The 26753-nt window shown below is 45.3% G+C and overlaps 1 protein-coding gene across 2 annotated transcripts; it reads left to right on the top strand.

The window, feature by feature from the left end:
• The first annotated feature begins 1295 nt into the window (after positions 1–1295).
• SRPX2 (sushi repeat containing protein X-linked 2) lies at positions 1296–26460 on the top strand. Of its 2 annotated transcripts, XM_036087450.2 has the most exons (11): positions 1296–1638; positions 3331–3555; positions 7985–8065; positions 18097–18288; positions 20377–20553; positions 20854–20980; positions 21128–21249; positions 22346–22525; positions 22875–23008; positions 24506–24627; positions 25929–26460. In XM_036087450.2, exons 2-11 carry the CDS (start codon positions 3474–3476, stop codon positions 26107–26109), a joined length of 1398 nt encoding a protein of 465 aa, XP_035943343.1. In that variant the 5' UTR covers positions 1296–1638; positions 3331–3473; the 3' UTR covers positions 26110–26460. The 2 variants fall into 2 exon arrangements, with proteins under 2 accessions (XP_035943343.1, XP_035943344.1); XM_036087451.2 differs by lacking the exon at positions 18097–18288.
• The last annotated feature ends 293 nt before the right edge of the window (positions 26461–26753 follow it).

Here is a 26753-nt window from a genome sequence, read left to right as displayed (position 1 = left end):
ATAGTAGATGCCCAGTGAAGGCTAATTCCCTAAACGCACACAGTTGTAATCAAGAACATTTTTGTTGAGGGGCGCCTGGGTGCTTCAGTCGGTTAGGCGGCTGCTTTCGGCTCAGGTCATGATCCCAGGGTCCTGGGATTGAGCCCCGCATCGGGCTCCCTGCTCAGCAGAGAGCCTGCTTCTCTCTCTCCCTCTGCTCCCCCTGCTTGTGTGCTCACTCTCTCTCTGTCAAATAAATAAGATCTTTTTAAAAAAAGAAGATTTCTGTTGAATGTCTGCCTCCTCCATTCCACGGAGGCAAGGATTTTTGTCTCTTTTGCTCACTGATGTTTCTCAAGTACCTAAAAGAGTGTGTGGCATATAATAGACACTAATAAATATTGTTGAATCAATTATGTGTTACGATGTCAGGGACTTTTGTCTTTGTCCACCCGCCTTAACACAGTAGGAGCATGATAAATTTATTGAATAAATGAGGCCAAGATCATGTCTTCAGTCTTTTATACCACTATCACACTGTTAGACACTCAATACATATTTCTGATTGGTGGATTGGACATGAAACAGGCTTGCTACTGAACTTTATATTAACAGAAGCACAATTCTTCCCTTTGTAACTGAGAAGGTGTTGCCAGTTTGCTTGCACACACAGGGAAGAAACCCTTTCTACAGCATCTAAACAAAATTCTTCCACAATCACTGATTTTTCAAGGACAAAAATGTCCACTCTGAGAGCCGGGAGAGTGTAGGAAGCTGGTCCGTATACTCTCATTACCAGATACTAAAAAGAAAGCTTGCTTAGTGAAGCATATCCCTCCGTCAGAGGTCACTGGGAAATAGCTTAGCCGCAGCTATAACTTTGCCATACACAGATCATCGAGGTTTGCTTAAACAGCCTCCCACTAGAGCCTCTCTAAGCATGCTTTCCCTCCACTCTTATTACAGGAAATCGGTCTTGATCCTTCAGGCAAAAAGTGCATGGTAATTTTTGTAAACAACATAATCTTATCAGAAACTGAAGTCCATGGACGTTAGATCATCAGTGAGAGAGTTTCAAAATGTGTTTGGCCCTGTGTCTATGGATGGCAAGGCAACTCCGAGTTGGGAAGTACGAAGGAATTACTGGGGAAATCTCTAGGGAATGTCAAAGTCGGCTACAATCTGCCCCTCTCCTTGGATTTTTCGAAATTCCTTTTCATTCAATCCTGATGTCATGCTGAGTCATGAGAAGAAGGGTTCTTCAGTACACCACATCTCTGGAGGCCCTGCAGGCAGCCTCTGTTAGTCATTACTATACTCATGGGATCTGGGCCAGCGCCATTCACACTTTCCCCCTGTTCCGTGGCAGACGGACTGTGTGCCTCTAATCCTTGTGTTCTTTCTCCCCTACCTCTCTAAAGCCCTTCTCTGAGGGAGGAATAGCTTATAGCTTTGGGGATAATATAGCTTTAAGGAAACTTTTGGCAGATGCGGATGTCCTCACATCTGGGCAGTGTTAACAGAATCCCGGAGGCCCTGACAGACCAAGAGCCACTCATTCTAGGAATGTTAAAATAGAAGTTTTTCCGACTGATGAGAGGAGCAGAGAGGAAGGAGAAAAAGGAGAAAGAAAGAGAGCACCAAAAAAGTATAAAACAGGTAAGATCTGCTGCTTAACCCTCCACACTCTATTACCTCATTTCACAACCATGGCGGGTAATGAGACCCAGGACATGAGCAGCATGGCTGGTGGGGGAGGGGGCGTTCTTTTATGAAGCTGGATCATATGCTGCTTGCCGTTTGAGCCATGACCTGGCTGCAGATACAGGTCCCCACTACCTTCCCGGCCTGCAGCAGAGGGTGGCTGACTCTGCGAGTCAGGTTTTCAGCCTCAGATCGGGGGAGGAGGAGGGCAGGGAAGCAGTGACAGATGTAGAGCAGTGGGTCTGAAAAGGACAGCCCCCGCTCCAGAGCCAAGGAATTGCACTGAGAATGCATACGTGAGAGGGGGTGGTGATTAGTTTACCTAGCTGTTCATTTTCATGGATCTCTCTTTAATCTCCCTTTTCTTGTCCTTTTGTTCCCTCTTTCTGCTTTTATCTCTTGCCTTCAACCCTGGCAGATTTTCTTTTCTTTCTAGCTTCCTTCCCACACCTTTCCACTTTCCTTGCCTCCCTCGCTTGTTCTCCATTTTTTTTTTTTTTTTTCTGTCCTGCTTCCTTGCCAGTCTCTGGACAAAATCCGAAACCAAGTAGCAATGAATTGGAAAATGAACTTTTGCCATTCTTAGACTTCTCATGTCCCTTAAGGACTCTGGCCAGAATCTGCTATCTTTTTGTTTCTCCATTTCTGGGAGTGACTCCTCCCCTGAGCATGGCATTTCATTGAGAACATGTGGGTGAATGGGTGCTTGCTGAAAAGTTCAGTGGCCAGTTTATACTAATGGGCAGCAAGTTTTAATACTGTCCTGTATGAAGTACTTGCTTACTGGGAACCACAAAACTCTCATCGCATTAGAGTGAGGACAGGACAGGAAGTGAGAGGTCAACTGAAGATTGCTTACCCTCTCCTCACGTACCTCAATAGGTTCTTCCCAACCTCACTGACTTCCTGCTGGCTCAGCAGAATAATACTAGAAGGTCAGGCTGGACTCGAAAGCCAGAAGCCACTACCAAACCACTAAGTCTCAAAACCCAAAGCCAAAAAAAGAGCCAGGCATAGTTAAGGTCTGAGAGACTAGAGAAAGGAAACATCTAGTCCTGTCTAATACAAAGTTGGGTATAATAACATCTAATATATATTTATTGCTTCCCTATGTGCCAGGCAATAATCTCTTCTGTAAGATAGATTCTATTATTATTCCCATTTTATAGGTGAGGAAACTGAGGCTCGGAGAAGTTAAGGAAGTTGTCCAAGACCCCATAGCTAATAAGGACAGAATTGGATACATACACAGGTCTGTGTAACTCCAGAGTTCAAGAGCTCTTAGTCCATACACGCTAATGCTTTCCCAGATTAGTGGTTAGGAAATACTAGTTAAATGGATGAAACCATCAACTGACAGCTTTTAGATCACAGGATTCCCTCTTGGCTCTATACGACTTTATGTTGGACCTCTCCTGATCTTGACTCCTCCATGTCCCTCTCTATAACTTGGACAGTGGAACATTTGCATCTGATCCCACCAGGGTTAATTGAGAATTGATTGTTTTATGTCATCCTCCTCCTGGGAAGAAAAGAGATCAGAAATAACAAATAGAGTCTTGTTACTCTTATAAGGTAGAAGATCCTTACAAAGGGGACAATATAACAAGCATTCAGTAATTTAAAAATTTCTCTTCTTCCTCACAGATCCTGCATTTCTGCTTCTTCTCACTTTTGGAAGTTCACTGATGGCTGATTTCTGAAAGATATTTTCCTTTTCCCTGGTACTTCTTGCCACATATCTCTATTCTTATCTCCCTAACCTCCCCTCATCCCGACTCCTTTCAAGGATGGCTGGTCAACTAACCCAAAGAGGAGCTCTATCTCTCCTGCTCTTCCTCACTCCAGCAGTGACACCAACATGGTATGCAGGTAAGTTTTAGGACCTGTTGCTCATTATTTCCAAGGAAGGCAGAGGCCTAGGCTAAGTCTTGGAGAAGAGAGAGTTAGACTGCAATAAGAGATACTTAAATTAAATAAAGAACTATTTGCAACAACAAAGATGGCTAATCATTGCAACTGGCTACTGAGGGAGGCTTTTGAGGCAAACCAGAGACATTTGAAAACAGGCTGCATCAGCACAAACACGAGAGGGTTGGACAACATGGTTTTGAGGCCACTATCTTACCTGCTTCTGCACTCAGCTTCCTCTCTCTCAACCTCCTTTCCCCACACCCTCTCTCTCAGTCTCTCCCTCCCTCTCTCTCCACTAGACCTTACTTATAGGACAAGATTTTTATAGTCCCTCTCTGCCAAAGATGTTAATGACAATACAGGTCACATTCTCTTAAACAGGAACTCCCCAGTCTCTTCTGGCTTAGTCCTTACTTCAGAAGGGATGGAGATTTCTGGATTCCTGAATGTGTCATCCTTTGCCCCTAGACACATAAGGAGCTGAAGAGAACAGACTCAGTGAGGAGAGGGAAAGGGGGAGGGAGAGAAATGAAGGAAGGATAATGAGGCGGCAGACAGAGGTTTTTGTTGGGGCCCAACTGGCATTCCAAGTGCTAAGAATATTCTGTGGCCAGCAGTGTCTGCCCTCATGGGGGCTGGGAGGAGTAGGGGAAGGAGTCAGACCCAACCAATAGAGTTAGGAAAATATCCAGAGATGAGTAAATAACAAACTGCTTCCATCACAGCCACAGTCATTGCAGCTAAAATTTTCCACTTGCCCTTAGCTCCTGGTGGAGGCCTTTGGCAGTAGCTCTGTTTGTCTGGGACAGCTGCAACAAGCTTTCAACCAAATATGCAAACATCTCCCCCTCTTTGGCTTAACTTGGCTTTGTAGGGGGTGAGGCACAAGGGCTGACATTGAGATGAAGAAATTCAAGTCAAGCCCTTGGCAGAGTGCGCACTGTTTGGGGTTAAAGGACCCTCAAGTCTCCAGGAGATAATATGTGCAACTGTCCTCGCCAACCTGCCCCTAGCTTCAGCTCAAGTACATAAGACCAAAATCCAGCCAAAGACGAGAGGACTGGGGAGTGGAGATTAGATGGCTCGAAGCCCAACACTTGTAAGAAACCTCATGGAGTACAAGGGCCTTTACCTTTTCCAGAGTGGAAGCCTGAGCTATTGGAGTCTTGAGGACAGAGCGGTTTAAAACAAAACAAAACAAAACAAAAAACTTAGACTCATTTGAAGCTTTCAAAGGGCTGTTCGCAAAGGCGGCACTCTCTACTTCCACAAGAATCTTGAGGCTTCTTCTGAGGAGCCCAGGTTGGGGAGGTCTCTGAGAGCCCTACAAACCTATTCATTCTGCCTTCTGTTCTTTTTTTTTTTTTTAAGATTTTATTTATTTATTTGAGAGAGAGAATGAGATAGAGAGAGCATGAGAGGGGGGAGGGTCAGAGGGAGAAGCAGGCTCTCTGTTCAGCAGGGAGCCCGATGCGGGACTCGATCCCGGGACTCCAGGATCATGACCTGAGCCGAAGGCAGTCGCTTAACCAACTGAGCCACCCAGGCGCCCTCTGCCTTCTGTTCTTAGGAGGCTACATGATGAGAGAAATTCAGAAATGTCTTGATAATCCTCCCCTACATCTCTAGCTCAGCTGTCTGAGCCTGCTCTACTCATTGCTTCATTCATTCATTCAACAGCTATTTATTGACCACTCTCTGTGCATCCAACATTGTTTATTCATGGCCATAGCTTTGTCCTCAAATAGGAATGACACAAGGGAAGCAGCCGCGTGTGGATTCAGGGCTAATCGGAAGAAAGAGCCAGGAATAATCAGCAGGTGTTGGGAAGGGTTAAGAATATTAATAAAGTGGGTTATAAAGTGGGGATTGGCATATCTGTGCAGTTCAGGAAGTCAGACTGTATTTGTGATCGTAAGCCAAGCATTAGTGTGGATCTTAAAATAGTTTCCAACTATTAGTTACACTTCCAACCATACCTTTGTGAAGGGCAGTGCTTAGAGGGCCTGATGGTACAATTGAATTTGGAGGGACCACACAGTAATCTCTGACGGATACAAGGGAACTGAGGAATGCTGCCCAAACCTCTCTTCCCAGGTGCTGAAAAGGGGTAAGCAGATAGAACAATGTGGGGAGCATGCCCCTCTATTTTCTTATCTCTCATCTCAGTATCTTAATATTGGCAACATAAAATACCCCAAGACAGGCAAAGAGAGGGAAATGGAAAGGCTTAAAGTGGTAAGGTGGCCTAAGCCCATTCCCATCCGATGCAAACTTGGCCCTGGTCCAGCTACCTCTGCACCCTGCTGTAGACTGTAATTATCTGACTGAGTCTTCCCTTCAGCTTTCCCACACCCCCTGTAATTCTGGAACGCTAGAAGTTGTTTTGTGGCCTTTGATCCTACACACAGAGGAAAAAAGCTGGATCGCAAGAAAGATTATGCATTTTTTTTCCTCTGCTGGATACTCTCCAAAGCTTTCTTTTACTGCCCTCTTGAGCGGAGTATCTGAGTCTGGTATCAGGGGATCAAACCACCCTGGGCTGGGCTGGAAGGCCCACTCTGCTCCTTCCTTGCTGAGAGAACTTGGGCTATTCCCTTAACTTCTCTGAGCCTGTGTCTTTGTCTGTATATCAGAGAGCAGTAGGAGTGTCTACCTCCCTGAAATGTTAGGGTGACACGATACGATAACATATGTAATGGGCTGAACACAGAGTACAAGTACATGCTGAGTGCTGTTAGCAGTGGTGTTGCTACTGCTATCAAGCCATAGGCTTTCTGACACTCCTGTTTGCTCTTCTGGTAAACAGAGGCTTCCTCCCTATGGGGCATTCCTTCGCAAGCAAACTCTGGAACAAGTGCGCTGGGGCGAATCCTTTAGGGAATCACACACACATCTGGTCTCCTGTTTACAGAAGCTGTAAGGCTCTGAGGCTAATACTAAACTGAAACAGCTGACAAGAATCCTGTGCCCCCACAAAGAACCCTCCCATGTGGGAAGAGAGAGAGCAAGGGACAGGAGGCCTAAGGAGAAATAAAGGAAAGCCAAGAAAGGAACCTGACTGGGAAAACAGAAAATAATAATAATAATAAAGGGAAAGAAAAAAAATGAACTCTTTCCTCTGGAATGAGGGCAAACCAATGAAGACATGATTTCATAAGGCAAACTTTCAGTTTGATTCATTCCCTTGTTCATCAGGTTGGAATGGTTTCCCAACACCCCCCACCCCCCAGTCTGGGCTTGTGGGGAATGGAGGAGCTTCATCATCTGGCCCTCTGCTCCACCGTTTAGTGCAGGGGGCCCCGTGCCTCCTCCCAGAGAGGAGGCAGACCAGCTTGTGGTCTGAGTGTTTACACAGGCCAAAGGGCTCCTGCATTAAAACCCAGCCCTGTCCTGAAAGCACACCCTCTCCTGGAAATGAGGAATTGTTTTCTGACTCCGGCATGGCTGGCTGCTCGATTCCTGTGCATGCATAAGGGCTCAGAGAGGCTGGAAAGAGAGCTTCCGGAAACTTCACTCCGGAAAGGACTAAGTCGTATTCCAATTAGTTTGTATTCATGACTGATTTCCTGCCGTCTGGTGGAACACACTGTTTAGTCTCCCAGACAGCCACGGGCCTGCTTCTACCAGGGACTGGGCCACTTAACAGAATGGGGGCTAGATTGGGACTGTTCTCCTAGCTCAGCCGCTCCCTGCTAAAGCTTCTGCTGATTAGAGGAACAGGAAATTTCTCCAAAGGACTCTGCCTTCTTTTTCTTCCAAACGAGGACAAACTGCTCGGGACATGAAACTATGCTCATTCCCTCTTGCCTTTTGAATCCTTCCTCTGCTTTGGCATGCCAGCCCTAGCAATGGCAACCAAATGGCAAAAGGGTGGTGCCCTATGTGCTAGTGGGAGGTTGAGGAATTGTTTCTCTCTGAGGACCATGAGCAGGCCTGTCACTAGTGGGAAGACTCTTACTCAGACTAATTTTTTCCCCTACCCGGGACAACAGTCCATCCTCAGAGCTTGGTCATCAGTATCTCACCAAGACCTTGTGTGTTGCATCAAGGAAAAGGGTCAGTTATAGCCCCCATTGGTGGGATTGATGGATAGTCAAGCAGTTCATTTTTTTTCTTTTGAATGGAAGCTTCTTGTGCTACAAGTAAGTCACTCCCACCCCCACGATGCTGAGCTCACCTTCTATGCACCTGGGATGTTGAGATTTATGTACAATAGTTCTGCTGCCTTACAAGGCAGAATTTTTCCCACTAAATATCCACCTGGCTCCCTCCTACAAGGAGTGCCATGTCCTCAGGAAGGGACCAAGTTGGATAGGGGGAAAGTTTGGGAAGGACTTGAGCGAGAAATTAGTATGTCATCTTGGTATTATCTTTTTCATTGTAGGTTCGGGCTACTACCCAGATGAAAGCTACAATGAAGTATATGCTGAAGAGGTCCCACGGGCCCCTGCCCTAGACTACCGAGGTAAACCTCCCTGTTTCTCAGGCTCAGGAAAGGGTCTTTTCTGGCTTAAGGCCTAGACCCTCCCTGAAGTATCCTCATCCAGCTTGGCTGGATGTACCAACACTTCTGCTCAGGGAATCAGGGGCCATGATTGCCAATCATGAACTTGGTTACTGACTTGCTCTGTGACCTTACCTCTTTAGCACTAAGGCTACCCATCTATTATTAATCATTAAATATTGACTGAGTACCTTCTGTATGCCTAATCCTGTGCAGGGTACACCTGTGGATGATACAAAATCTAAGGTAAGGTTTTGTCCTCCTCAAGGAGCTTACATTCTGCTGGAGGCAGGGTGGGAGTGGGGGATGTGTGACAGGGCAATAAAATTAGCACACGTGGGGTAAGTGTGAAACTATGTGGTAGCAGTAAATGCAATAGGAGTTAAGAAAAAGAAGTCAGGGAAAGGATCATGAAAGATGATGTTTAGATTAGGCCTTGAATGATGGGTGGATTTTGAGAACTGGAGAAAGGAGGGGAGGGCATTCAGCAAAGCAGTTGGCCACAGATAGAGAGGTAAGAACAAAGCAGTTAGAGGAAGGAGCTAAGAAGAAACCAGCCTGACTGGAGGAGATGAGATGTGGAGGAAGTAAGAGAAAATAAAGTTGAATATAAAGAGTAAGACAAAAATTAAGAAAGGCTCCATGATCTAGGGACCTCTCTTAGGTCAGGCAGGAGAACTATCTGTGAAGAATGCTGAATAGGGAGGGACTCCTACATTAGAAAGCAAGTTAGACCAGGTGATATCTAGTATCTCTTCCATTTCTAAGGTTCTTTGTTTCTATGCTTTGCAAGCCATGCAGAAGAGTTCAGCTGTTGTGCTAGGAGTTATAAGGAGCCATCATCATATGTCTTTGCACAGGGGGTGGCATGACAATGAAATTTCAGAATATCAACCTTGTTGTTGTCTACAGAAGTAGGGGTTCAGGAAAGGTAGAGCCTGGGTCAGGGAGACTCTTCATTACATGAATCAGTAATGGTAATGTTGGTCAGAGATCACTGAGGGTAGTGGCTAAGAAATGGAGAGTAAGGATGAACCCCAGAGATGTTTCAAAGAAAGAGATGACAAGATTTGGTCCAGATGTGATGTACCAAGAGGCTAAGAAACAAACAGATATCTGAAAGCACCCAGTCTGAATACCTAGGGGAACTGTAAGACCCCTCTCAGAAAAGACAAAGTTAGAAAATTCGTTTGGGGAAGGTGCCCTACAGGCAGTGGGAAGTAGGAAGACGGAGCTTAGATGGATGAGCTGTCTGAGAGACCAGAGGGCCAAAAGTCAGAGCCTTAGGGGACATCTACAGATGTGAGTAGGAGAAGAGAAGCCAACAAAGGAAAAAGAGATAGAAGTCAGCCATGTAGAAGGAGATTTGGGTAGTAGTTATCATATCACAGAAGTCACGTGGGAAGAGTTTTAAGGAAGGGGAAAGAATGAGATATCTACTGTGTCAAATATTGCAGAGAAAAACTGAGGGTATTTCAAATATTATATTTGGCAAGAAGAAGGTAAATGGTGACTTTTGAGAAAATAGTTTCAATCGAGAAATGATCAGAGCTTTGGGTTTCTCTATGGTCCTTTCTAGCTTAGCTACCTTCTACCCCTTTTCTTCTTGTTGCCAAATGGTCCACACCCACTGCCTCTTTGCCTTAGCTCCCACTAACTCCTAAACTCCCTAAGGTCTGTTTTCCACTCGCCCACAAATCTCCATGCTCAAACAACATTCCTTGAAGATCACAATTCTCTCCCAATGCCTAAATCATATGGCCCCTTCTGGAACTTCAATCTCTCTAGTTTCTCAGCAGCAATGAGCAAATCCCTCCCTTCTTACCACCCCCCCACATACTTGGGCTCCATGGCATTTCACTATTCTAGTCATAGTTCAAGCCAAGAAAGGAGATGGGCTCTCCTAGTGGTGACAAGAGACAATGAGGCATGGATGTGAACTTTATACAACCCTGACATGTCTCCTGAGCTCCCAGATAAGATCTCCAACTGCTCCTGGAAACTTCCATTTGGAGATATCTAAAACTAAATTCTTTCATCTTCCCTGAAAAAGGCTCAACCAGCTGACCTTCCTGCTTTTGATAATAATACCATCATTCTCCAAAAAAAATGGCTCAATGACATTTTTGTTTGTTTCAAGTTTTTATTTGAATTCCAGTAGTTGGGGCACCTGGGTGGCTCAGTCAGTTAAGCCTCCAACTCTTGATTTTGGCTCAGGTCATGATCTCAGGGTCATGAGATCGAGCCCCACACTGGGCTCCACACCGGGCATGGAGCCTGCTTAAGGTCCTCTCTCTCCCTCTCCCTCTGCCCCTCCCCCCCGCTCATGCTCTCTCTCTCTCTCTCTCTCTAAAATAAAATAAAATAAAATAAAATAAAATAAAATAAATTCCAGTTAGTTAACATATGGTGTAATATTAGATCAAGGAGTAGAATTCAGTGATTCATCACTTACATACAACACCCAGTGCTCATCACAACAAGTGCCCTTTTTTTTTTCTTTTTAAAGGTGTATTAATTTATTATTTTAGAGAGAGAGAGAGCACAAGTGGGAGGGACAAAGGGAGAGGGAGAGAGAATCTCAAGCAGACTCCACACTGAGCACAGAGCCGGACAAGGGGCTAGATCCCTCGACCCTGAGATGATGACCTGAGCTGAAACCAAGAGTCGGGCACTTAACTAACTATGCCACCCAGGCGCCCCACAGTAAGTGCCCTTCTTACTACCCATCACCCATTTAACCCATCCCCCGCCCACCTCCTCTCTGGCAACTCTCAGTCTGTTCTCTATAGTTAAGAATCTGTTTCTTGGTTTCCCTCTCCCTTTTTTTCCCCCACGTTTGTTTCATTTCTTAAATTCCACATATGAGTGAAATCATGTGGTATTTGTCTGTCTCTGACTGAATTATTTCCCTTAGCATAATACACTCTAGCTCCATCCACGTCGTTGCAAATGACAAGATTTCATTCTTTTTTTTTTTTTTTAAAGATTTTATTTATTTATTTGACAGAGAGAGAGATAGCGAGAGCAGGAACACAAGCAGGGGGAGTGGGAGAGGGAGAAGCAGGCTTCCTGCTGAGCAGGGAGCCCGATGTGGGACTCGATCCCAGGACCCTGGGATCATGACCTGAGCCGAAGGCAGACGCTTAACGACTGAGCCACCCAGGCGCCCCAAGATTTCATTCTTTTTTGATGGCTGATGAATATTCCATTGTGTGTGTGTGTGTATATATATATATATATATATATATATGTATGTATGTATATATGCCACAACTTCTTTATCCATTTGTCAGTCGATGGACATTTGGGCTCTTTCCATAATTAATGCAGCTATAAACATCAGGATGCATGTGTCCCTTTGAATCACTATTTTTGTATCCCTTGAGTAAATACCTCGTAGTACAATTGCTGGATCATAGGGTAGTTCTATTTTTAACTTTTTGAGGAACCTCCATGCTATTTTCCAGAGTGGCTGCGCCAGTTTGCATTCCTACCAACAGTGTAAAAGGGTTCCCCTTTCTCCATCAATGGCATTTTTAATAGCCCCTTTTCCTCATCACCTCTCACTAGTCATTCACCAAGAACTATCATTTCTTTATTACTCCATGGGCTTAAAACTTTTATTACCTCACACATGGATAATGACAATTGCCTCCTAACTGGATTCTCTGACTCATGTTTTTCCCTTCCCCAAACCTAGTGGCCCACTGTGACCATTTCTTTTTTTCTTTTTTCTTAATCCACTTAGCTTGTGGTACCCACTGGGACCATTTCTAACAGAATTTGGCCTCAGTCTAGCTGTCCAGGCTGAGAATTCACTACCCCTTCTCTCCACATGAAATCTATGCTTCAGCCAGATTAGTAGAACTCTACTCTGGTCCCTGCCAGCTTTAGCCCACACTGAGCTTTCCCTCATCCATTCCCTCATTCCCTTCCATTCATTTATTCAATAAATATTTACTGAGTACCTACTATGTACTTCCTCTAAAATAAATATTTATTGTGTGGACCACTCATCTGGCATTCATCATGTACTGCCCCTTCGGTTTACTTTTTTGTTACCCTCAACAAAATAGTTACCTGTTAACAGAAGGAGCCATGTATGATATCCCTGCAGAGCTATGCAAAAAGTCGTGCTCAAGAAATGTTTACTGGCTGGTTGGCATCCTGGGAACAGAAGCCAGATTGTAGGAAACTGTGAATGGGAGAAGTAGAAGGGAAAAGGCAACAGACGGGAGGTCTGGCAGCCCTATGATTAATATTAACCTGTGTCATTGGTTCTTTTTAAATGTTATAAAGCTCCTTAGAAAAATGTAAGTGACGTGGTGGCCTTTGGCCTTGGGCTGAAGTGTCTCATGGCTCTTTTTGGAACTTAGTCTCAGGACATAAAATTGAGTAAGGTTATCACTGTTGAGCGGGGATGGGGTGGCTGGGAAATACAACCTGAGAGCCCAGCCTCCCTTGTAAGGTCTTTGTGTTTTCACAATAGCTCTGCAATTGTAGTGCTTGAGACTTTCTGTTAAAAAAAAAAAAAGTCTGATATGAGGAATTTGAGAAACAAGGCAGAGGATCATAGGGGAACGGAGGGAAAAACGAAACAAGATGAAACCAGAGAGGGAGACAAACCATAAGAGACTCTTAATCTCAGGAAACAAACTGAGGGTTGCTGGAGTGGAGGGCGGTGGGAGGGATGGGGTGGCTGGGTGATGGACACTGGGGAGGGTATGTGCTATGGTGAGCGCTGTGAATTGTGTAAGAATGACGAATCACAGACCTGTACCCCTGAAACAAATAATACATTATATGTTAATAAAAAAAGAGAGAAAAAAAAAAGTCTGGTAGCAGCGTGTTGTTGCTTGAAGCAAAATGAGCTGGTGGCTCAAACCCAGACACTGATTTCAGAAATATCATTCCCAGGGCTAGATATATTTTACACATGCAATTTCATGTGATTCTCGGAACAGCCCTATGACACTGGTTCAGTGTCCCCATTTTACAGATCAGGAAACTTAGCTCAGGGAAGGTAAATTTAGAAAGTTGCAGAGCTCAGAGGTGGCAGAGCAGGAATTTAGACCCAGGTCAGTCTGTTGGATTCTGAGCCACGCTCATTCCGTCTCTTTCATCAAAAACGTAACCCATCATTTAAAAAAAAAAAAAATTAAAAAAAGAAAAAGAGTTAACTAGTAAAAACCAGATCGTGATTTTTAGAGCAAGCTGACCATGTAGTTTGGTGCCATTTTGGCTCATCTTGAACTTTCTTTCATTCCCTTATCCTGACTCCTGGAGCGGAGTCAGAAACCCTTGTCTGAGGTATGCCCTCAGTCCTCTGGGGGCACTGCTTTTCCAGCATATTGCTTCAGCCCTAGGCAAGCTGGTAACTCTGCCTGGGTGATCTGAAGATAATCACAGATGAGGCCCTTTCACCTCTGTTGTCAGCACTTTGTTCTCTTCTAATCAGCAAAACGAGATAGGTGGACAGCTGCACAGAGAAGAGGACATGGGTCTGAATTTCAAGTCCCAGCCCCTCCACCTTCCAGCAATATCACCCTGGACAAACACATATTGTGTGCCAGTTGTTGCGCTGTGTATTTTATAAATGTTATTTCATTTAAATAAATTGCATGCTTGCTATGTAGTGGTATGGAAAGGTCTCTAAAACACATTATTGGGGCGCCTGGGTGGCTCAGTTGGTTAAGCGACTGCCTTTGGCTCAGGTCATGATCCCAGGGTCCTGGGATCGAGCCCTGCATCGGGCTCCCTGCTCAGCGGGGAGTCTGCTTCTCCCTCTGACCCTCCCCTGTCTCATGCTCTCTCTCTCTATCTCATTCTCTCTCTCAAATAAATAAATAAAATCTTTAAAAAATAAAATAAAATAAAACACATTGTTAAGTTTATTTTTAAAAACATTGGTGGGAACGGTAGCATAATATACTACTCTATGTGTTAAAAGAAAGGGGGTAGGGGCGCCTGGGTGGCTCAGTCGGTTAAGCGTCTGCCTTTGACTCAGGTCATGACCTCAGGGTCCTGGGTTCGAGCCCTGCGTTGGGCTCCCTGCTCAGCAGGGAGTCTGCTTCTCCCTCTCCTTCTGCCAGTCCCCCCGCTCGTGCACTCTCTCTCTCAAATAAATAAAATCTTTTTAAAAAAAAAAAAAGAAGGGGGGGTAAAAAATATCTAGAGCAAGATCTGCTTTATATGCATAAAGAAAAAATTAACAGTGGTTCTTTATGGGGGACTAAGTGGGGGTAGACATGGGAGCAGGGGGTGGGAGGGAGACTCTTGACCGTGTAACTTTTTATACTTTTTGTGTTTCAAATCATGTGGCTATGTTACCTATTCAAAAAATGTAAATTTATACTTCCAAATAGCAGCCTAACGCGCTGCAGCGATAGATAGTGTGATTAGAAAAAGATAAGGGGTTTTAGAGCCAGACAAAGCTTGGGTTCAAATCCCAGCTCTGCCCCTTACTTGCTGAAGGACTCCGGGCAAGTTACTTCCCCATCTGCAATACAGGGATAAACACCTACTTATCTCACAGGGCCGTTGGGAACTGCATGAAATGATGGATGTGAAAATAAAAAATATATATATATAAAGCATTGTGCCCAGCTCATGGCAGCTACTCAATAAATGGCTAACACACTTCCTACCGGACATTTTTGCCATGGAATTTTTAGCCACATCCTTAGTTTCAGTTTCCCATCAGCATTCTTTGGGTACGGTTGTTCAACCAATTGTAAATCTCCACAGCCGTACTGTCACCTCTCCTGTACGTATGTCTTCATCTCCTCCACATCAATGGCCTGAAAGGCATTGTCATATAGTGTACCCACCATTTACCTTGCTCTACCAGTCTGGCGACCCTACCCAAAAAAGGAAATGAGGTCAGTCCGGAATTACTTGCTTTTCAAGGCACATGGAGATAACCATTTCTCTTTCTAACTTCTCAGAAGCCTGTGTTTAAATATTCTAGAACCCGCTGCTCTCAGCGCTGTCAGCCTCACCAGGCTGTGGTTCCCAGAGGTTGCCTTCCTCCTTCCGGGGATCTAATGTCCAACACCGTGACCTTAGTTAATAATACTGTGTTGCGTACTTGAAATTTGCTAGGAGACTACATCTTCCGGGTGGTCCCTACAAAAAAAGAAAAAATGGTAACTATGTGAAATTATGGATGTGTTCATCAACTTGATTGCAGTAATCATTTCACAATGTATATGTACATTAAAACAGCACATCGTACGTCTTAAATGTATATGATTTTATTCGTCGATTGTACCCTTAATAAAGCTGGGGCGAAAACAAAACTGGAAGAGTGTTTTCGCTCGTTTCCAGCCTTCCAATGTGTTTTCTTTATGCTAAGATTCCTCTGGGCCAGCAAATTTGAACTTATTTGCAATAACGAGGCCCTCTCTTACCATCTCAGCGTTTATCCTGAACTTTATATCTCCCTTTCCTATGCTTGCTTGTTCCATTCATTCCAATCTGATGTGTATTTTCCTTGGCAGAATATAGGCGAGCAAGAGAATGGGAGTGTTGTTGGGGTCCCCGCCTCCCATGTAGAGTCGTTGAGTGGTGACATTATCATCAACAGCGCTGCAACTATAGTGCTTAAGAGACCTTCTGTAATTTGGAGATGGTGTCCCCAGATGGCAGTCGTGTATCATAGGCACAGGCTCAAAACTAACACTGGAAGCCACAAGCATGTTGTTGCTTAGAGGATAGTTTTCTCACTATCATCTGTCTTCATTTGCCAGCTGCCCTCAAGCAGAGGTTCCTAGCCTTTCTGTCTCTGTTCCTTTAGCTCCTGATGTGCTTTGTTTGTTTGTTTGTTTGTTTAAAGCCGCTCCTTCTTTGTCTCTTGGGATTTGGGTATTGAATGAGCTCTTCTGGGGCTTTAGCCTTCCCAATCCCAGGCTAAAAGATCTGTGTCATCCTATGTATGCATCCCTGGGCATGCCTGCTTATATGTGCTCCTTTAAAATCCAAACCTACTGGGGGCAGCTGGGTGGCTCAGTCGTTAAGTGTCTGCCTTCGGCTCAGGTCATGATCCCAGGGTCCTGGGATCGAGCCCCACATCGGGCTCCCTGCTCCGTGAGAAGCCTGCTTCTCCCACTCCCGCTGCTTGTGCTCTCTCTCTGGCAAAATAAATAAATAAAATCTTAAAAAAAAAAATCTGAACCCACTGAAGAGTCGTTTATTTTGTGTAGCCAATGAGGCATCTTTCTAATGTCTTTATAATTTAAGGGCTCTATTATCTTTTGTGCTCAGTACTGAACTGGGATCTTTCATTCTTAAGCAGCCTTCTTTGGTATCACATTCCCTTCCTCTCTCTAGCTTATATATTTGTGTTAATTTTTTTTTTAGGCATTTTAAATTTACCTACTGTAAAATTCATTCTTTTTGGCGTACAGTTCTATGAGTTGTGACAAATGCATATAGTCAGGTAACCACCACCACATTTCCATCACCTCGAAAACTTGCCCAGGGCTGCCCCTTTGAAGTTATCCCCAACCTTTTCTCCTGATCTCTGGCAACTCCTGATCTGTCCCTGTATTTTTGCCTAATCCAGAATGTCATATAAATGGACTCCTACAGTACGCAGACTTTTGAATCCGGCTTCTTTCACTTCACAAACTGCGTTGGAGGTTCATTCATCCTGTTGCGTGCGTCAGCGCTTCCTTCTTTTGTATGGATAAACCAGTTAGTTTAACCATTCAGCCACAGGACATTTGAGTTGTTTCCAGCTTTTGTTAATTACGAATTGAGATATTTTAAACATTTGTGTACAGTGTTTTGTATGAACACAGGTTTTTTTTTTAAAGATTTTATTTATTTATTTATTTATTTGAGAGAGAGCAAGAGAGAGAGAGCACGAGCAGGGGGAGCAGCAGAGGGAGAGGGAGAAGCAGACTCCCCGCTGAGCAGGGAGTCCGATGCGGGGCTCGATCCCAGGACCCCCCCCACCCCCGCCCCGGGATCATGACCTGAGCTTAAGGCAGACGCTTAACCGACTGAGCCCCCCAGGCGCCCCCACAGGTTTTCATTTCACTTGGGTAAATACATAAAGTGGAATTGTAGGGGCTCACAGCAAGTGTGTATTCACCTTTATAAGAAACTACCAAAATATTTTCCAAAGTGGTGGTATCAGTTTGTATTTGCCCTTGCAGTGTATGAGAGTTCCAGTTTCCATCCTCACCAACATTTGATGCATTTTTTTTAAATTTAGACATCCTAATGGGTGTATAATGGTATCTTGTGGTAGTTTTAGTTTTCATTTCTCTACAGACTAATGATGCTGAACATCTTTTTATGTACTTATTTGCTTATCAGTATATCCTCTTCAGTGACATGTCTGTTCGTGTCTTTTGCCCACGTTCTAACTGGATTGTTTGCTTTTTTACTGTTGAGTTTTGAGAGTTCTTTTTATATTCTAGCTACTGGTCCTTTGTCAGATATGTGGTTTGCAAAGATTTTCTCCCAGTTTGTGACTTTTCCTGTCTATTACAATGCTTTTCACAGAACAAAAGTTTTTAGTTCTGACAAGGTTAAATTTTGTGGTGTTTTTCTTCTATGAATTGAGTTTCGGGTGTCATGTCTATAAGATGTCTTTGCCTAGTTCTAGATACCAGAGATTTTCTCCTATTTTTTTTTTCAAAGTTTTATAATTTTATTTTTTACATTGAAGTCCACGATACATTTTGAGTTAACTTTTGTATAAGTTATAAGACTTAGGCTGAAGTTTTGTTTTGTTCTGTTTTGTTTTGTTTGCCTAAGGAAGTTCAATTACTCCAGCACCATTTGTCCAAAAGGCTAGCTTTCCTCCATTGAATTGCTTTTGCGCCTTTGTCAAAAATCATTTTGACAGACAGACTTGTGTGGATCTATTTCTGGGCTCTCTATTCTGTTCCATCGATCTATGTGTCTGTCTTTTCACCAATACCACACTGTCTTGATGACTGGACTTCTAGCTTACTTTTCTTCTATTGCTACAGTCCCCCGATGGTGTTATACATTAAATATCCAGGATGGAGAAGCCACATGCTACTCTCCGAGGGGAGGAAATTATCACAGCAGCCTGGGTACTCGTTGTGAGCTCTCCTGTGACCGGGGCTTTCGACTGATCGGACGAAGGTCGGTGCAATGCCTGCCCAGCCGCCGTTGGTCTGGAACTGCCTACTGCAGGCGTAAGTGGTGTGTGTGAATATACTGACATGTGTCTATGGGAGAGGCCAGCCAGCCAGTCAGCCACTTGCAGGTATATGCTTGGAGGCGTCACTATGCCCTCTGTCAAGGGCAAATTGAGAATTTTCCACAGGTGCCCTACAGGCCTTTTCCCCATCCTAACATTCTAGCTCATTTTCTCTCCCTGTGGTTATTGCCCAAGCAATCTGGGCATTTAAGCAACAACCAGCCCTTCTGACTCAGAGGGTCCAGGAGTACATATAAAGTTTGGGCCTGGGGCCTAATGTGAACCTGGGCCTTTCTCTGGAGCTCTCAAGGATGTGTGTGGTCTCAGACTCTTTCCCACTCATGGTAAACTGCTGTACTTCTTGCCCCAAGGCCTTAGATGGTCTTGGCAGCAAAAGTACGAGACATCTGCTATTCTTCATTTTCTTCTGAAAGTCAAGAAGAATCCCTAAGGCTAGAATGTGGAAATACTAATACACACATTCTAAATCATGTCTCCCTCAGCTCCCACATCCCTGCCTCTTATTCAAGCTCTACAGCCTACCCACGTTTGGCAGCTGAGCTTTGTCTATCCATATGTCCGTCACTCAATGCCATTTGTAGAACCGCCACATGTGGGGGACCCCGTATTGGTCTCGTCAGGAGCTCACTCAGTTCCTTAATGACTCCCAGGCTGCTTATCGACTAATGGGGTAGAAACACAAGTGTGTGCACGTGAATGCAGTGTAAGTGGATGCATGGCGGTGAGCATTTAGAGAGAAATGGCATTGGTCAGAGAAGATGCTGTGGAGGAAAAGGGAGGCTTGATAGCCAAAAAAAAAAAAAAAAAGGAAGCCACCACACGCCTCTAGGTGCTCGTAAGTACTTTGGTTTAGGACTTAGACCCCATCATTTCCAAAATGAAGTTGAATTGGGCTTACAAAATTAAAATAATATGTGTATAAATGAACATAAAATCACTTAAAATAATGGAGGCACACATATTTCCATGTGTTTGGAATGAGTTAATTACTATGTTTGAACACAGATCTGGCTTTGTCCTTCCTCTTTAGAGAGAAAAGGGCAAACACCTTGGATCATTTTCACTGTCATATTATACTAAGAAAACAAATTCATCTGAAAAGACAAACCTTTTTCCTTAGCCTTGATTTCAAGGAAGTCATTTTTCTGTAGGACTTTAAGTAGAGGATATTAGAAAACATAAAAGGCACTCATCTTCAATTCTGGTTTGGCCAAGAAGCCAAACGAACATAGCTTATCTAGAATTCTTTATTCAAAGCTCCAAAAATCGAACCTACACAGGGCTAGAACTTAGATAACCTGAAGTATAACCTGCCTACTTCTCTCAAGTCTCTGGTATCTCAAACTAGACTTTGGCAAGCTCACAGTCAGGCTCACAATCAATTCATGGAAGCAGTCTCCACTTCTAGCACATGTGGTGTCTAAAGCCCATGGATTCCTCTTTAATCAAATACCACCAAGTCTGGCCCTCCAGGCACTGGTCTGACTTGTATTCTCACCCAGATATAAGACGAGCCTGCTTCCACATGGAGTGAGCCTCAGCTGAGGGGTGCTGTGGTAACCCCAAAATTATACTCAAGGGGGGGCTTTGCATTTGCTAAAGAGCATCTAGGATTTGAGGAACAAGATCTGAAACAGCTGCTGAGGCCCTGAGTCCAGAGGTTTATATGCATTGTTTCTTTTAATCTGCACAACAATCCCATGGAATATCCGCATTTTACTGATGAAAACACTGAGACACAGAGAGAGATGAGGTAATTTGCTCAGGTCACAGAGCTAGTAAGAGGTGGAGCTGGGATCCAAACCTGGGTGTGATTCTGAAGTCCATGCACTTGGACAAGTAATTCACTTCTTGAAGACGGCCCCCGGCCTCCAAGAGCATTGCTGTGTTTTATAAGGTGAAAATAAAAAGGCAATTGGGCACAGGAATGTAAGGACAGTTTGGGGTAGGGTTTTCTGTATTTTCTACTGGCTCTGATATGGTTCTCCTTGTGCTAGATGCCCAGACATCACCTCCAGATAGTCCCACAGGCCACTGAGCTTGCCACTTGGTTCTCTCTTAGAGATGCGATGCCACGCGCTGCCGTTCATCACTAGTGGTACTTACACCTGCACAAACGGGGTGCTCCTTGACTCCCGCTGTGACTACAGCTGTGCCAGTGGCTACCACTTGGAAGGTGACCGCAGCCGAATCTGCATGGAAGATGGGCGATGGAGTGGAGGCGAGCCCGTGTGTGTAGGTAAATGGTGGTCACTCCCATGTGTCCTGCTGCAAAGAGCCACCCTGGCATTATAGCCACAGAGGATGGGGAATTCTCACCACAGAAGGCATTCCTGCTCGCTATGAGGGGGGCACCCTGGGCACAAGCTCCGCAAAGGGATCACTTCCCCGGGAGCTGGGCTTCCTGCCCATTTCACTGAGCGTCTTGAGCCAAGGGTGCATCTCCTACCTACCCAGTAGTGTGGTATTGCTTCTATGGGTTCCCTCTAGGGAAGGTAGGGGGGCCCATGAGTCAGCACTTGATTTCTGACCTTGGCAGACATAGATCCCCCCAAGATCCGTTGTCCCCACTCCCGTGAGAAGATGGCAGAGCCGGAGAAACTGACCGCTCGAGTATATTGGGACCCACCCTTGGTGAAAGACTCTGCCGATGGGACTATCACCAGGTGAGTAATGGATTCCCCCTACACCTCCCAGCAGTTTCTCAGGCCGCCCACGCCTCACTGCACAGGCTGATGCCACAGTGGTGTACCCCAGACCCCAGTTCGAAGAAGTCTCTTTCCTCAGTGGCTCTCTTACCCGGTCCCATGCAGGGTGACACTTCGGGGCCCTGAGCCTGGCTCTCACTTTCCCGAAGGAGAGCATGTGATCCGTTACACTGCCTACGATCGAGCCTATAACCGAGCCAGCTGCAAGTTCATTGTGAAAGTACAAGGTCAGAAAGAAGTCTTCCATCTCTACATTGTTCATTATTCCCGCTTTACCCTGACCCTCTACGTGCCCGCCACAACCTTCTCCCCTCTGTGCCTGAAACAGATGCCCCTTTTATATTGGGAGAGGGGAAAAAACAAGTTCACTTACACAGGGTCATTCGGGGAGCTGCACGACATGGGTATACACGCTTCAGAAACCCTCACTCCCCAACAAGACTTTCTCATTCTAAATCTCGATAAAATTCATGAAGATACTCTGTATTTGTTTCTTTTCTTAGTCTTCTGATTATCAAATCTAATCAGCCTTCATTCTCAGTCTTTGACCTCTGCTGAAATTGGTGGTGTTGGCTGCCTGATTCTTCCTCTTTGGGTTGTGTTGTATTGTTTTGATTTGGTTTTTTCATTATAAAAATAATTCATGCTCATCGTTGAACATTTTGGAAATAAATATACAAAGGGGAAAAAAATCTATTACCCCATAATCCAGAGGCAATTATTGTTAATCTTTTGGTATTTTCCTTCCAGTCTTTTATCTACATAGACTTTAAAAAAATATATAGTTGAGATCATACTGAACACCCAATCTTAGATCGCCCTTTTTCACTTTCATTACCACACAAGTAGTTTTCTCATGCTTTTTACAATATCTTCAGAAGTCATTTTCAATGACAACATAATAACCTACTTCTAAGAACACATTTTGGCTTGCTTAACACTTCTACCATTGATGGATATTTAAGTCTTCTCCAATTTATTTTTGATATTAAAATTAATTGTGTAAGGTGGTCATCTTTGTGCAGGGTGTCCACCGAGTCTGAAAACAAACTTTTTTTTTTTTTACAGATTGATAGTCTTTTTTATGATAATGTGTATACTCACCTGCACCTCCAGATTTTGTGAACACCATTGTGTGCATTTCAGATTTAATTCCTTAGGAGGAAAATTCTGGCTCCACCCTTGGCCACTGAAAATACAGAGAAGCCATTCATTCTGATCCTCCTGGGTCTCCTGGTCTAGAAAACACAGCCTGGGCACCCTCTTAACTTTTTGTCCCTAAAAGAGACACCATAGCCCCTAACTTGATCTCCTGCCTGACAGTGAGACGCTGCCCACCGCTAAAACCGCCACAGCATGGCTACCTCACCTGCACCTCGGCAGGGGATAACTACGGTGCCACCTGTGAATACCACTGTGACGGAGGTTATGAACGCCAAGGAACCCCCTCTCGGGTCTGCCAGTCCAGCCGTCAGTGGTCAGGATCACCACCCGTCTGTGCCCGTGAGTGAAACCAAGGGGCTGGGCAGAGAAGACGTACCGATCAGGGCTACTTTGGAGGAGCTCTCCTGATGTATGGCACAGTGGTCCCCTAGCAATGTGTATGATGTGGGAATGGGGATTTCTGAGATGTGTTTATTTTTAAGGGCTAATGCCCCCCCCCATAGGGGACTCCTCCCCCAATCAGAAGGGTTCAAAATCTCCAAGTGTTCTTTCAGCATTTCCCCCCAAGGAAAGGCAGAAACAACCAAAAAGCATTAACCTGAAGGACTGCAAATCCTCAAGGTGTTGTTACCTGTGCTGGGATGAAGGATAAGGCCATACTCTGACTGACCATATGCTCTTGCCCTAGCTATGAAGATTAATGTCAATATCAACTCTGCCGCTGGCCTTCTGGATCAGTTCTATGAGAAACAGCGACTCCTCATCATCTCAGCTCCTGATCCCTCCAACCGATATTATAAAATGCAGATCTCTATGCTGCAGGTGAGACCCACCCCCTAAGTAGGGCTTAGCTCCTTTACTTACCCCCTAAGCCCACCCCGTTACTCCCTTACCTCTTTCAAAGCAAACAGTTGTTCTTTTGCAGCACAAACCCTAGTTCCTCAAACTTTTTGTGGGCAACATGTGATCAGTTTTACTGTGGACAGATTTAGCACATTTTAAAAACTGCTATGTTTTTACTGAGCCCAGGCAGTCTGACTCCAAGATCTGTGCTCTTAACCACGACAGTAGCAGAAACGAAGGAAAAATTAGGGAATTGCATGACAATTTTTAACATACTGAGATTTACCTAGCCAAAACCATTTGTGGGGGAGGGAGAGGTAGATAAGACACAATAGATATACCCATTGGGTCTTATAAAAAGGTTCTTGAAGAGAATTCAGGGGGTACTGACAGGACTAAGAGAAATGGCTCTGAGGAGCCGCAAGGGGCTAGACACCCAGGTAAGAGAAGATGCTATCTAGGGGGATCTCTAATGGTTAAATCTTAGAAGTTGGTAAGTCACTATTCAGAGGCCCATGATGGCAGCAGCTCTATCAAAGGGATGACCCTGGGTGTCCATACCAAAAAGGACCTCATTCCTCCAGCAATTTCCCGCCCACCCCCCAAAAAGGGCAGACAAAGACAAAACCTCAGCTTGAACAGAAAGCAAGAACAAGAACAGGAAGCAGCCAGTAAGGACAGTGATTCTGAGGGTCAGGACTAGAGGAATAGCCCAAAGATTAAATAAGGGGTTGGGCGCCCCAGAGTGTTCACTCTTGCTTTAAACCTCACTCCAGGTAACTGGCTAAGAAGCGACCCTGCAAGACAAAGAGCCAGGATAGAGTTACAGGGTATCCTGCCCAGGGTGAGGAAGGCAACAAAAGGTAACGAAAAGAGCACTGGCCCTACTTTGGAGAAATCCTGGAGATTGAGGGAAGGCCCTGGCCATGTAGCCTAGTGGTAAGGAGCATACAAGTATCTGCCCTCAGTTTGAATCCTGGCTCAGCATCTTATTGTCATGCCAACTCGAGCAAGTTACTTTGTCCCTTACAGAAGAGGAATGAAACCACCTACCTTGTTAGGGGGATTGTAAAGATTCGCTTATTCCTGTAAAGCATTAGGTATGTGTGTTCAATAAACACTAGCCATTATAATCACATCACCACAGCCATCTGTTAAGGACCCGTGTAGGTTAAAGCCAATGCAATACTAAACAAGGAGAGATTATGTTCCTGCAATCTATCAATTACATTTAGCTTTTCTACACCGCATGGTGTGACGGGTTTGGTACATTTCATTGGGATAAAAGAAATGCCGTTAGGGCAAATGCTTCAGGAACAACAGAGGAAAGAGGTTGTTGAACCCCACGATATGATGGTTGGGGGAGAAGCCCCTCCTTTCCTACACTGCCTCAGTGTGGTCCTGGGAAGAATCAGCTAAGTAGCCTTGGGTTTGAGTCTAAGAACCTGTTCCACCAAACCTTCTCTTCTCTCCCAGCAATGCACCTGTGGACTGGACCTGCGTCATGTGACCATCATTGAACTGGTGGGGCAGCCACCTCAGGAGGTGGGGCGCATCCGGGAGCAACAGCTATCAGCCAACATCATCGAGGAGCTCAGGTCCAGGCTGGAGGCCACAGGGAAGCGGGGGAGCAACGCTGGGCAGGACACTGGCAACAGGAGGGTTGGGGGAGAATCAGCAGACACTACCATCTTGAGGCATGCCTTGTGTTTGAACTCTCTGGATGCGTTAGGTAAAACCAGAGAGTGGTAGAATATCAAAATCAAATGGGCAGGGGGGAGAGCATAAAAGACAGATGACCAGGCTCCACCCCAAACTACCTCTGGATTGTGCTTTTATTTATTTTTATTTTTTTTTGAATATTTTATTTATTTGACAGAGAGAGAGTGAGAGAGCACAAGCAGGTTGAGTGGGAGAGGGAGAAGCAGGCTCCCCGCTGTGCAGGGAGCCCAACATGGAGCTCGATCCCAGGACCCTGGGATCATGACATGAGCCGAAGGTAGACACTTAACGACTGAGCCACCCAGGCGCCCCAGGACTGTGCTTTTATAAGGCACCTCAGGTGACTCAGACCCAAACGTGACTCAGAGAAGCCTCTGATTCTGTTGCCTCATGGCCTCATCTCTTTGTCTTCAGTCTCCAAAGGAGCAACAGGCATCTTTTAGGCACTAAAAATCTGAATCACACTCCTCTGGACCCTGGGCGAAGAGAAGATTATAAGGGACAGGTTGTAGAAGTGGACTTTTCTCATTATCTCTCCATTATCACCCCTCCGACACCCGCACATACACTCAGTGCCAATAAAGCTATCATTGCTCTCTGTTCTATAAACGATACCTGCCTCTAGGGCTCAGTCTCAGCGGGGACAGAAAGATTCAGTCCCAGGTAGGGGAGAGCCTGGGAAACACGCAGAGGAAGGAGACTGCAAACTTGCGTCTCCAGATAGAAGAGTTGACCAGGTAATATTAATCAACCTCAGGGCTGCCATGTACAGTTGTGCAGGTTATGCCCAGCCCAACTCCAGAAAACACTAGTCGCATCGTAGTACATACGACTGGTGCTCCCTGGAGTTATTCTGTGCAGCCCGCATTGCTATATGTGATAGCCCTGCTTAAGGGGGCCTATGAGGGAAGCCTAGCCTGGTATCAACACAGTTGCTCCATCTGGGGTAAGGAAGGAACAGCTTAGCAGAATCAGATGCAAAGGGACAGCAAGACTAGGGTCTGAGCAGAGAGAAAACAAAGGGGCTTGAGACAGGTAGGAGAGGGGGTGGGGACAAGAGATCAGGTAGGGAAGGAATTAGTCCATGAGGAGAGCCATGAAATGTGAGTGTAGTAGAGCCTGGTGGGGTGAAGCGCAGACAAGGTCTCACTCACACCTCGTGGGCTCCTCTCTCTAGGCAATTTCAGCGTCTCACTCCCTCCTACTTCAACATGGTATTGATTGACAAGCAGGGAATTGACCGGGAACGCTACATGGAACCTGTCACCCCCGAGGAGATCTTCACATTCATTGATGACTACCTACTGAGCAACCAGGAGCTGATCCAGCGCCGGGAGCAAAGGGACATGTGCGAGTGAACTTGAGCCAGGGCATGGATGGAGGTCAAGGGAAAAGCTCCCCTAGTCAGCTGAAGCTGGGGCCTGAGAAAAGGAGGAAATGATTCCCCACGGCTCTAGGGACAGGACTCTGAGGTGGGTGAGATTCACCAATCCTGGGACATTCCCAGGCCACTTTGTAGGGCTGTGTAATAGTTTCCCTAAGCAAGTCTCTGCTTTAAGTAGCACTCGAGGAGCATACGAAGCTAAGCAGGGACCGGGGGCAGGTCCTGGACAATGGGCTGTGGGGTGAAAGTCTTCTTTTCGCAACCTGGGCGTCTGCGCTGTGCTCCAAAGTCTTCCAGATAAGTAAATTCTCGATTCATTCACTAACCGGCCGTGGTTTCAATGGTTCCTCTACCCTGAGGTGACAGCAGAGGGCAGCGCCGTCACAACAGACAACCAGGACAAGTAAGCAAGCAAGTGTAGCTGGATTTTCCCCTACAGCGGAGCTCTATCATTGGAGGCTGTGGGAGGGAGCTTCAAGACCTTCTTGAGCTTGTCATTTGCCCTTTGAGGGGATTGGGTTACAAATGTTACGTTAACCATTGCTTCAACTAAGAGTAAGGAGAATGTGGCCATGGGAGGCCGCTTAGGAAGACGAATCAGGCCAGAACAGAATGTTT

The sequence above is a fragment of the Halichoerus grypus genome, chromosome X (assembly GCF_964656455.1).
Source record: "Halichoerus grypus chromosome X, mHalGry1.hap1.1, whole genome shotgun sequence".
NCBI classification, from domain to species: Eukaryota; Metazoa; Chordata; class Mammalia; order Carnivora; family Phocidae; genus Halichoerus; species Halichoerus grypus.
The sequence above is the reverse complement of the archived record's forward strand: the minus strand, read 5'-3'. Positions and strand labels throughout refer to the sequence as shown.

Bases quoted from the DNA above. Each gene is read 5' to 3' on its own strand.
- SRPX2 (XM_036087450.2), top strand. From the start codon at position 3,474: ATGGCTGGTCAACTAACCCAAAGAGGAGCTCTATCTCTCCTGCTCTTC. The intron at 21,250-22,345 runs GTCAGAAAGAAG...CCTGCCTGACAG, and splicing joins GTTCATTGTGAAAGTACAAG to TGAGACGCTGCCCACCGCTA. The intron at 24,628-25,928 runs GTCCAGGCTGGA...TCCTCTCTCTAG, and splicing joins AACATCATCGAGGAGCTCAG to GCAATTTCAGCGTCTCACTC.